Source organism: Ochotona curzoniae, unplaced genomic scaffold (assembly GCF_017591425.1).
Source record: "Ochotona curzoniae isolate NIBS_2020 unplaced genomic scaffold, NIBS_Ocur_1.0 scaffold_4701, whole genome shotgun sequence".
NCBI classification, from domain to species: Eukaryota; Metazoa; Chordata; class Mammalia; order Lagomorpha; family Ochotonidae; genus Ochotona; species Ochotona curzoniae.
In genome coordinates this window covers 57,742,358-57,754,799 of record NW_024467122.1, presented here as the reverse complement: position 1 = coordinate 57,754,799, position 12,442 = coordinate 57,742,358, and the positions used below count along the sequence as shown (strand labels likewise).

The following is a 12,442-nucleotide window of genomic DNA, read 5'->3' as shown; positions in this document are numbered from 1 at the left end:
TTTAGTTATTATTGTGAAGACTATTGACAAATAAGATTGTATTCTGAGATTTTGGGTAAGCATTTAGGGTAAGTTTTCTGGGTACACTATTCAACTCAACTTTTCTACCAGCTTTTTTTTTTTTTTTTTTAACTTGGATAGTCAAGAACCTCTACTGTCCTTTGAGCCTCCATACTCTCGGAAGCCATTTTAGCTTTGAAAGTTCTGTGCTCTGAGGAATTCTGAAATGAAAGTTCAGACTCTCTGTTGTTGGAGGATTTAAACTCCTGAGAAGAGGCAATTTATTACCTTTGGTCGGGTTCTCATTATTTCTGTCCTTTTTGCTTCCTTGCAAATTAGAGTGGCAGTTCTTCTAGTTCCTTCCTCTTACTAGTTAGGAGTCAAAATGGTGCAAGAAGTTGCCACATTTCTGTTTCTCAAAGTAAATTGTTAGTGTAGGTAGAATAAAGGCCAGTTTTTTTTCTAATTCCTTGTCAGATATCTGAAAAGATCTGATTTTTATTCTGTAGCTATGCAATTTTAGGGGCATTGAAGATTTTTGGACAGGGAGCTAAGTGAGCTCACTGACTTCATTTGAGAAATGGAGCCTGGTGGTAGGTGCCGGAACCATTTGGTAAAGCAGACAGAGGTGAAGTGGGAGTTGGTAGACAAGGCAAGGAGGAGAGAGGGCCTCAAGGTGCTTGGAGACCCATGGAAAAGAGTTGATACCAAGGTTTGTTGTTTGTAATGGTTGTTCCAATGGCTGTGATAAGATTTTTGAGAGGCGTTATGATGACTTGAACTTGGGACATGTTGATATTGGCTGACTCTAGTTTTAGAATCCTAAGTGTGGATTAGATAGCTTTTGCAAAGGTCGTTGGAAGTAAATTCATAATGTTCCACATTAGGTACTTGTGTGCATTTGGGATTTCTTATTACAGAAATAGTACTTGAATCAGAAAAACAGTACTAATGACATCAGTATTAATGTTCATATAAGTGACCCTTATCATTACAAAGAAATTTATGTTTAGCAAATAGTTTAGGAAGTGGATTGAAATGATTTTTAAAAACTGTACTCTAAAATATTACAAATGCAATTACTTTGTTGCCTGAAAAACAAATTTTTGTGTATTTTTGTCCAACGATGTTAGATTGGTGAGAATTGTTCGTTCAGCAAATGTTTGTTGCTTCAGTGTTTACTCATGGCTTCTATCATTAAATAACTGGGAAGAAAATCCAGGTGTTTAAAGTAGGGTGGTGGAGTATATGCTGCCATTATTCATTATTGAAGACAAACTTTTAAAGTACAAACAATCTAAAGTGTAATTTGATTTTACTCACTACTGTGTTAACTTGTTCAGTGTTTAATGTTTGTTGAGGATCCTCTGTGTGAGAATAATTGTGCATATTGTACCAGGTGCTAAAAGTGTTAAATAGAAATAGTTCCTTTTCTCACCCACCTTACATCTATTGGTTTATAAGTAAGTACATGTACTATGTAATGAGTGTTGTGTTAGAAGGAATAAAAATGCTAGCATAGGATTTAAAACTCATTTAATTGATTTCCATCTAAGTAGCTTCCTAGATCTGTTGATGCTGTCCATTTCCTCTGCAAAGCATAGGTTGAGAACTCCTAAACCACAGCAGTCCCTCAAGCTTAAGTGTAAGCACTGGAACCATCTGGAGCTCTTGTTACCATGTAGGTGCATTAGTTTGTGGATCTGAGAGTAATGCTTGCCAGTTGACCACACTTTGAGGAACAAAGCTTTACTGCCTGCTGGAGAAGTTTCAGCATTTCAGTATCGCCAACTGTAGATCATTGTTGTGTCCATATTTCATTGAATAAATTCAGTTGGCATTCCAGGGATTATAAGTACTACTGTACCCATATCAGTAATCCAGCCCTCCCCTTATTTTGTCTCTCTTTATCTAATAATCTTGTAATCTATGGGTGCTTTCTGGAATCTGTAAGCAGTGTATATACTGTTGCCTCCCAGAGCTGACCTTGTACTTAAATCCCAGGAGAAGCTATTAGTAGCCTGGAGGTAGTGAAAGGTGGTAGAGATGGGTGCTGAGAGGAATGGGTATCTGTTTCTGAGGTAAATGCTCTAGGTAAAGTTACTGAAAGGTTTTAATGCAAGAGAAGGTTGGGTGATTCCAGAAAAGAAGTTTGGGGGATCCAAAGTTAAATTATATGTGTTAGTTTAAACCTGCTCATTCTGAGACACAGACCTACTTCCTCTCACCCATGGCCCCTGCCTTCCATCTAGTGGACTCCTACACTTAAATCTCAGTACACATTCAAGCTGAGCCAGATCCTCAGCTGTCTCTGTCTGGAACTTAAAAGTTGCAGACTTGAGGAAAATGTTTTAAAAGAAGTTGGTGCATGGCTGGCATTGTGGTGTAGCGTTGCTGGCATGCTGTGGTGGCAAGCTGCTCCATATCCAATTCAGCTCTTTGCTTATGGCCTGGGAAAATCATCAGAAGATGGTTCAATTAGTTGGATCCCTATCACCCACTTGGGAGCCCAGGAAGAAGCTCCTGCCTCTTTACTGCATGCTTTTGCCTTGGGTCAGTCCTGGCTGTTGCAGCCGCTTAGGTAGAAATCAGCAGATAGAAAATTTCTCTGTCTCTCACTTTCTTTGACTTTCCAAAAAAAAAAAAATGCTCTGATATTAAGTACTCATATATAAACACTCAAATTTTTGAATTTCCTAGTTAATATTAAAAATGAGTGTAGAAAGTTGAAATATTTTTGAATGTACAAATTGTTGTTAATCAGTGAGTAGAGGAAGCTTAATGTTCATAATGCTGTATTGTACTGATGGTAAACTTTTAATTTGTTGACCTCTAACATTTTATATTTTTTCATTTGCAGAAACTAATTGGAGAAGTGTTTAATATTGTGAGCCAACAGTCTACTGCTCGACCCGGCTGCATTATAGAACTGGATGCAATAACTGACCAAGTAAAATGTGCTTGTGAATTGGTGTCACTAAAATACTTCAGCCCAGAGTGTTACATGTATCCAGTGCTTCCATCCCAGAATAATTCTCTTGTTTGGTGCCATCTACTCTTCATTCTCATCGTTCCCACAGGGAAAAAAAATCAAATGATTTAGAAATTATTCTTCTCCAGCTGAATTTCTATCTGTGGCCTTATTTGTTCTTCAAGTTAAGCTTGCTTCTGTTGTGGAATCCAAGACCCTGGTCTTGAAATGCTGACCGCAAAAGCAGTGTGACTACTCAGAGGCCTGGGGCTGCTGGCTTTATTATGGTTACTCCTCCTCTCGGAGGGAGATCTCAGCTTTAGAGCGTTGGCCACTTCCGTGTGTTGGATAGTTTCATGAGACTCATTAAAATGCAGATGAAAGTAGGATCAAAGTATGAATTGGCTTTGCATTCACAGTTCTTTAATCAGTATTCCTCCTTAGCTGCTAAGGAAAAGGAGAGCCCTTCCCTCTGTTAGTTTGTACGGCCAGTGTACTCTCAGAATATGTGTTGCTTCAGAATGATGTTGATGGGCCAAGAGATAGAACTAACATACTCAAATATAGAAAAAGATTACTTTGACAAGAAAGTTACCAAATGTTTTAAACAGGGAAATGAAGAAAGAGCAGACTGTGATTAAAGCAAGAGTAGAGTTACATCATGGTGTTTCTGCAGTGCCTGGCACATTCTGTTAAGGAAAATGTAATCATTTCTGCTAACGGAGACGTTACTTCATCAGCTCTTGGTGACAGAACTAGGCCTGCCAGACTCCGATTGCTAAAGCCTCCTAGGAAATTCTTAACTTTTTTTTTTTCCATCCCTAGGCTCCATGCCTTTGTTTTAAACTCAACTTGTGAGTTCCTTTGTCTCTTCAGAGGGATCTAGCAGATGAGTTGAGTGGGCTTCTTCCCCATAGAAATGCTAATTGTGAATGCACTGGATGTTAGCCTGGTCTGCATTCTTTACCATGTAATGTTAATATGAGGGGATCTTTAGAAAGTTTGTACAAAATATGGGTTAAGAAAAAACTGAATGGGCTTCAAATTTTTTACACCGCAGTAAACTTTTAATTCCACTTTTTATGAACTTCTTGAGGTACCTTTGAAGAGCCCACTCTCAGTGCCTGCAGCAGCCAGGGCTGTGGCAGGCCAAAGCCAGGAGCCCAGCATTCAGGCCACGGGTGGCAGGGATGTGCTTCACGTGCTGGTCTTGAACCAGATACTCTGATGCAGATTGTAGGCATCCCAACCTGTGACTATGCCATGCTAAATGCCTACCCCTAGCATTCTTTTTCCTTCATATTTGCTCAAGATTGTTTTCACCTTTGCTTGTGGCTATCATTAATACAACAGGGGTAAATTGCAAGCACTGATAAATGACATGGGCTTATAGATGACAAAGTTTACAACTTACTTTAGGTTTGGTCCCTGTCTGTTTTAGGATTGCTATGTCCATAGAGGGTTCACCCTTCCTGTGTCTGTCATTTGTTTTTTTCCCATCAGGTAGATAACCTTCCATACTGTGAATGCAAGAGGACTTTTTAATGTTTTTACCTGAAGAAATATATACATATCCTGTAACTTTCACAAAAAGTCTGTGGCTCAACCTAATGTATAATCAATCCCTGGTTAATTTTTGTTTGTGTTCTATAAGATTATAGCTTACTAATATTGTGCCAAGTTAGTCAGGATTGCTCACTTTCTTAAAATCTATAGGGAGCCATTTGATTGTCTTGACACACTTCCAGAATAAGGTTTTGTTGTTTGCCTGAATTTCACTTCCTTGTCTTTTTACTGTGTGGAACCAAAGCAGGATCACGTAACATAGCAACTGGTAGTGGTGTTTCTTCCATCCTTCCTGGCTTCCTAGTCCTTGCATGCTAATACATTTCTGCAGAGGTGTCATCTCATTGGCTGTTATCGGGGTCCCTCACAGTTCCCACTAGGCAGATCTTCAGAGAATTTTGAGACTAATTTTTGATAAAGTTGTGTGCATGTCTGACATGGTTAGTCCTCCCTGGCTGATCATGAGAACTGATGTTTGTAGGCTCAGCGCAGTGCTCATCTCTGAGCACTGTTTTGTGTTTGCTTGTTTCAAGAAGCAAACTTGTAAATCTGTTTTTACTGGATCTCTTCTGTGGTCTTGTCTGCTGCTTATTTGAATGTATTTTTTCCTTACCAGGATCATGTAAATGATTTCCCCTCTATTAGCTAATAGATAAAGAATAGAAGCTGTTGGAGATGTTATTTCTTCTGCATTGATGTTGAATGTGTGACAGATTTCAAAGATAATGCCTCACTTTTTATTTTTCCTGTTTGTAGTGTGGCTCACACACGCAGTTGCTCCATGTATTTCAAGAAGACTTCATTATAGGATACAAGCCACATAAGGAAGAAATGGAGAAAAAGGAATCAGAAATATTTTTTCAGCCATCACAAGGTACTTTTAAAATAGTCTAAATTTAAAAATTAGTTGGTACCTAAACAAAAAATCTGGTGTTTACTGTCTGTAGCTCTTTAAAATCTTCAGTGTCATAGTTTTTGGCAGATATATGACTTCTAGCCAGGTTATTAATGCCCTTTTGCAACATAGGTAACTGTCAACAGACTTTTGCTAAGAAAAAATACTTACGAAATTTATTGTTTTTTAAAAAATATTTAATTGCAAGTCAGATTTACAGAGAGAAGGAAACACACACACACACACACACACACACACACACACCGCTGTCTTCCAATTCACTCCCTAAATGGCCACAATGGCTGGAGCTGAGCTGATCTTAAGCTGTGAGCCAAGAACTTCTTCAGAGTCTCCCATGTGTGTCCCTGGGCCCAAGCACTTGAGCCATCCTCTGCTGCTTTTCCAGGCAATAAACAGGGAGATAGTTAGGAAGAGTTGCTACTGGGACATGAATAGAAGTCCATGTGGGCACCACAATAGGAGGATTAGCCTACTAAGCCACTACAGCAGCCTCAAAATTTAGTTTTTAAAAGTAACTTTAATTATTTAACTCTGTAACTATTTTATTTGGTTTTAATTCTCTGTGGTGTTAAGGAAACCAGTTAATTTTAATATAGGTTTGTAAGGTTCCCAATGATAAATATCAGTTGTAAGATACCATGTCATTTGTTACATTGGAAACTTCATGGATCCTATGAGTAGAACATACCATTTCATAGTTTCCCCTCTCTAATTTTTCTTTTTCCTTTTTTGATGAAAGGAAGAAATTTCTTCATAAGACATTTTGAAAACAGATGATATGACTTCAGTACTAAAGCTAGTTTATCTTAAAATGTTCCTTTGGAGTTATGACCTTGCAATGATGAATTCAGGTTCTGTTTCAATGGAAAGACACGTGCTACTTTCAGAAGGAATTTTCCATATTTTTTTCATTTACAAGGAGTTTCCTTCTATCTCATTTGGTTATAGACTATGTCTAGATGGACATAATAATTTTCTTAGTAGATTTTTATCATAAAATTTTGTAGGATATCTAAGTAAGCTATTTTAACTAAATGTGTATGGATATTTTCTTCTACTTTAGTTGAAAGCATGATTTTCTATCTTTTTCTACCTTCAAGCAAGTATAGTCTTTTTCTTTCATATATCTTTTGTCTCACATGAGAAGATTTTTTAATTATAGATTTTTCATTTGTCATGTTCAGTTTTATTTCATTGTCTCTATAGCATAATAGTTATTCTTCATAGATTTCAAATGTGCTTTTCCATAGTATTTTTATCTTTTTTGAATTGAACTTTGTAATATGCCTTCCAAATAACCTAGTTACCATTTACCATACTGTTGCTAACTTTCCACCCTACTATAAAATAATCCCTATTTTTTTTTTTTTTTTGTATTTTTATTGTTTGGGATCTGCTGGTCTCTCTCTCTGCTGCTTATTGAATCAAACAAATCAGCAGGATGGGCAGGTCTTTGCCTGAGTTCACCTGCTGAGCTCCCAGTGAACTCTTCCTATCTGGCTGCTGATGGAGCTCAGATCACTGCTTCCCGAAAGCACTGGAGTATCTGGTCACTGCAACATCACTTTGTTGTGTCTGCTATGTTCCTGTGTCTGTCAGTCACCAGGTGCCCCTCTGCTGTCGGCCTGTCCTCTCCTATTTCCTGGAATGTATCCTCTCTGCTTCATCTTGGTTAATGATTCTCTATCTGTTCAAATGTATCCTTACTCTATTCTGCTATTTTGATTCTCCCTAGCCCTAGCTTTCATGTACACCATGTGCTGTGATCAGTACCAATTAGTGCAGCTCAGATCTCCCACTTGAGTGGATGTCTTAGTCTGACCCATTTGTATCCTCTGGCTTTCTTCCTCCAAACTATGCAGTCTGAGCCCCCTTGTTTACCTGCAATTGCAGTGGCCTGAACTGTGGAAGTCCCCTAGAAGTCATTCCTCAGCTGTAAGGTAGCACAGACCTTGGTCTGGTCTTTCAGTAGGGAGCATGGCAGCCTGCAATGCCACCCTCTATGCCTATCTTGCATAGGATTTTAAAAGATGAAGTGGTGTTGGATTTTATCAGTTGCCCTCTCTACATCTATTGATAATTGTGTGGTTTTTATTCTTCAATTTGTTGATGTGGTATATTACATTTATTGATTTGTTAAGCCATCCTTGCATGCCAGGGATAAATGCCACCTGGTGCAAGTCAGTTATGTGTCTGATGTATTGTTGGAATATGTTGACTAGTATTTTGGTGAGGATTTTTACATCTGTTTTCATCAGGGATATCAGCCAGTACTCTTTCTGTGTTGTGTGTCTATCTGACTTTATGTTGCCTTCATAAAAAGAGTTTGGAAGAATTTCCTCTCTTTCTGTTGTTTTGAATAGTTTGAGGAGTACTGGGGTAAGTTCTTGAAACACTTGGTAGAATTCAACAGTGAAGCCACCTGGTCCAAGACTTTTCTTAGTTGGGAGGGATTTAATTATAGTTAAATCTCCATGCTGGTTATAAGGCTGTTGAGATTTTTAATTACTTCATGATTCAGTTTTAGTAAGTTGTTTGTGTCCGAAAATTTCCATCTCTTCTAGGGCTTCTGATTCGTTGGTGTATAGTTGCTTGTAGTAGTTCCCTATTATTCTGTGTATTTCTGATGTATCCATTGTTGTACTTCCTTTTTGGTCTCTGATTATATTGATTATATTATAGGAATCTATTTTCTCCCCCCCCCTTTTTTATTAGTTAGCCTAGTGAGGAATCTGTTTTGTTGATTTTCTCACAAACCAACTCCATGATTTGTTGATCTTATGTGTTGTTCTTTTGGTCTCTACTTGGTTTATTCCCTTCCTTTTATTAATTTTTTTTCCTGTTAATCATGGAATTATTTTGCTGCTGTTTTTCAAGTTCCATCAGATATACGGTTAGCTTGTTTACCTGGTACCTTTCTATTTTCTTGACAAAAGCACTAATTGCAACAAACTCAGTTCTTAGCACTGCATTGACTATGTCCCACAAGTTTTGTTAGGCCGTTTTATTCCTTCATTCCTTTCATGAAATCTTTCAGTTTCCTCTTTGATTTCTTCTTAGCCCATATTTCATTTAGTAGCATGTTGTTTAGTTTCCAAGTATTTACACTAGAATATTTTGACTTGATAGTCATCAATTTCATTCCATGATGGACTGAGAAAACGCATGGTATGATTTTGATTTTTTGCTGAGACTTGTTATGTGGTCTATAATATAATCCTGGAAAAGATTCCATGTACTGATGAAAACAAGGTCTGTTCTGTGTCTGTAGGATGAAGGGTCCTGTAGATATCAAATATGTCTATTTGATAGCAATTAAGTCCATTTATTCTGTTATCTTGGTGAGCTCTGTTGTTTCCTTGTTGCATTTCTGTTTTGTTGATCTGTCCATTGAGGCTAGTGGGATGGTTAAGGACCCCATTTTATCGTATTGGAGTCTATGTCACTCTTTAAATTCAAGAATATTTGTTTCACATAGTTAGGTGCCCTGCCTTTTAGTGCATATACATTTATAATTGTGATTTCCTCTTGCTGAATTGATCCCTTAATCATTGTGTGATATTCTTCTTAATCTCTTAATGCTTTTCATGTCAAAGTCTGTATTGTCTGATGTAAGAATGGTTACCAACTCATTTTTCCTTTCCTTTAGCCTAGGATATCCTGTCCCATCTTTTTACTTTCAGTTTCCACATAGCTTTGTTGATGAGATGTGTCTCTTATAGGCAACAGATATATGATCCTGTTTGTTGATCCAGACCGCTAATCTACGATGTCTGATTGATGATTTTAAATTATTGACATTCAGGGTTAATATTGATAGGTAGTGATTTGAAATTGTTTTCTTTTTTGCATTATTATTATTGTTTGTTATATAGGTAGTGATTTGGTCCTGTCATTTTATCATTGGGTTTCTCAGTGTTTGATTTAGGTTTCTTTTGTGGTTTTATTTAGATGTTCTCCACCTCTGCCTTTGGATTTCATAGGTGTTATTCTTTGTCTGTCAATAGCACATCTTTAAGCAACATTTAAAAGGGAAGGCCTGGTGAAGGCAAAGTCTTTCAGTTTTTGTTTTCTTAGGAAGTATTTCATTTTCAAATACAAAAAGATCTTCTGGATGTATTATGCTTGGCTATTTTTTTTTTTTTCCTTAGGGTTTGAAATGTGTCACTTTGATCTCTTCTGGTCTGTACAGTTTCTTCTGAGAGGTCAGCTGTGAATCTGATTGGAGTTCCTATATAAGTTAGTTGACTATTCTCATGTGCATATTTAAGTATCTTTTCTTTGTGTTCAGCAGAAGAGAGCTTGATTATCATGTGTTATGGCAGGGATCACTTCTGGTTAAATCTGCCCTTCCTGTTTTTGGTTTCCCCTTTCTAGATCTTAGTGAAGTTCTCATTTAGTATTGCATTTTGTACATCTTTCATCTTTCAACCCCGTTCCTTTTTCTGTTCCTTCAGGAACACGTAAAACCCTTCTCTTTGGCCTTTTGATGGTACCATTTAATTCCTTTATGTCTTTTTTTTTTTTTTAAACTTTACTCAGTTTCTCTTCTACCTTTGTGTTTTAGCACTTTTGCATGTGGAGTCTTCTCATTCTGAAATTCTTTCTTCTGCTTCACTCATTCTATTGTTGAGGCTTTCCTTTGAGTTTTTAATTTATTGAATTCTTCATTTCTAATAATTCAGTTTTTGTTTCAGTGTCGCTATTTCCTGTGTAACATTCCTAAAATTCTTTGAACTTTTGTATGTGCTTCTTGTTTTTAAGGAGTATTATAATTATTTTTAAAAATACTTTATCCAGCAGTTCCTTGATGCCTTCATCAATTCATTCTGAGTTTGAAATAGTCTTTTGCTGCTTTGCGGTGGAGGCATTGGTAAAGTAATTCATTGTGCCTGTGCTGCTGCTTTTACTGGCCACTGCAACTCAGATTAGTGGATTCTTTTCCTTGGGACCTGTTCTTAAGCCCTGTTGTCCACATGTCTGTGGGTCGACTTTACTGATCCTGTTTAGAGCCTGGTTTTCCATTTGCCACTCTCTCCAGTGAGTTTCAGTCCTGGGCTCCTTGGCTCCTGGGCTCCTGGGCTCTTGGGCTCCGGAGCTCCAGGGCTCCAGGGCTCCAGGGCTCCAGGGCTCCGGGGCTCTGCTTATGCCACATCTTGCACATCTGGGGCTCCCAGATTATCACTCTTATATCTTGTGATCCTATATTGTGCCTACACCTTTGCCTGCTCAGCTGTTCTCCTGCTGTCAGTGGCACCTGTAGCATGGAAAAAAATTTGTTTTTCCTCTGCTTGCCAGAATCTTCTGACAGGTCTAGGGCAATCTGGATCTACTTTGAATGAAAGCTATGGAATGCTAAGTTGGTATTTTTCCCAGTGGGGTCAATGCAGCACATTGAGCTGGAAGTGAGTTCTCCCCTGGCTTAGCACGTGTACAGCTTGCTGTTGTCCCACCAGGCACTTTGCCGCAGAACTCAGAATAGCACCAGTGTGTCATTGGTTGGGGTCTGGGCCCTGAAATCCACCTCATTCTCATGCTTGCCCCAAAGGGTTCTGCCACTCTGCTTCTGCTTGTAATCAGATTAAAATCAATGGGACCACAGTTCTATGGCTGGATTCACCTCCTGCATTACCGATGATCCTCTTCAAACCTGACTGCTGGTAGAGCTGTGGTATCTGTTCACTTCAGTACCACTTTGCTGTCTGCAGCTTCCCAGTGTCCGTGGATCTCTAGGTGTCCATCTACTGCCAGCTTGTCCACTCCTATTTTCAGAGATCACATCCTTTCTGCCTCTCTTCTGATAATCCTTCTCCATCCATTTTATCATGTTCTCATTCTATTCTGCTGGAGTCCAGCTCCAGCTGAGGTCAGAGCTCGAGAAGGGTGCGTGAAATAGGCATAGAAAGAAGAGAGATGGACCACTACAATTCCAAGATCATTGTGGACCACACGAGAAAGCAGTCCGCTTTATATATACAGAGTCAGTCACAAGCTCTGGCACAGACTTTTTACGTTATGATGTTGCATCCACTCGACCGCAGGGTGTGACCTTAAACAGTACAATTATAAAGTTTCCTTTAGAGGCAGTTTGACATAGCTTTGGGGGGGGAGCACAATTTACAACAGCTTGAGAGGCAAGTGAGGAAGGATTCCACATTCCTTACTTATCTCGGTTTGCCAGTCCCCACCTGCTCTCCTCAAGTCTGAGTTCTATCCTTGGCACCCCTGTGGCAACCAAACCCCTACCTTGAATTATGTATGGGTTAAAAGGTCTGGGGCCTTGGTTTATGGGGTTGGGGTCATTGACATAGTTGGCCATCAGGCCTGCAAGCTCAGCCTTTTAGGGTTCCAGTAACAGGATGGCCTTTAGGGTCCCAGTAGCTATATTTTTTTTGTCATAGCAGTTTCAACCCATACTCTCATCACTTCCATTAATTTGTAAAATTCTTATCAAGCCATTTCCCAGAAGGCATGCTATATGTCTGGGCCAGATTTCAGGGCAATGGGTAGGCATACAATAAGGTATCCAGAAATGGCATGGGTTTAATTGTACTCCTGTGTGCAATTAAAGGCCCATTCACCAAGACATTATCAGTAATTAACTCTCAAGCTCATGTTAGTTGCAAAAGCCATCTCACAGGGGCAAACAATGCCTCAATAGATTACAGAATTCTTAGTGGGGTAGTTGAGTGTCCACATGAAAAGGGCTGAAACTGTGTCAAGGTGGTCAGAGAGAAGTCTGCCGGGCCCTGACAAATAGCTGGAAGCTCCCCCGGGTCCTGCCAAGCAGGGGAGCTGTTCTCTTCATACCTTCATGTCATCCACACCTACTGCACGGACCCCAGCACTATTCCAACATCTTGCTCTCTAAAGTTAAAAATGTTAAAAAATAATTTGTTTCAGGCCCAGCAGTGTGGCCTAGTGACTAAAGGCCCTGGGATCCCAGATGGGCACCGGTCCTAATCCCAGCAGCTCCACTTCCCATCCAG

The 12,442-nt window shown here is 39.0% G+C and overlaps 1 protein-coding gene across 13 annotated transcripts in view; it reads left to right on the top strand.

Annotated features, from left to right (window-relative positions):
- DMXL2 (Dmx like 2) overlaps positions 1-12,442 on the top strand; it is a 149,764-nt gene that overhangs the window by 80,531 nt on the left and 56,791 nt on the right. For all 13 annotated transcript variants that reach the window (XR_005882572.1, XM_040968708.1, XM_040968717.1 and 10 more), the window contains 2 exons: positions 2,861-2,950; positions 5,294-5,411. Coding sequence is in view for 12 of the 13 variants with exons in the window: in XM_040968708.1 (XP_040824642.1) it covers positions 2,861-2,950; positions 5,294-5,411 (208 nt within the window). In the remaining variant the exon portion in view is untranslated. The remainder of the gene's footprint in view (positions 1-2,860; positions 2,951-5,293; positions 5,412-12,442) is intronic.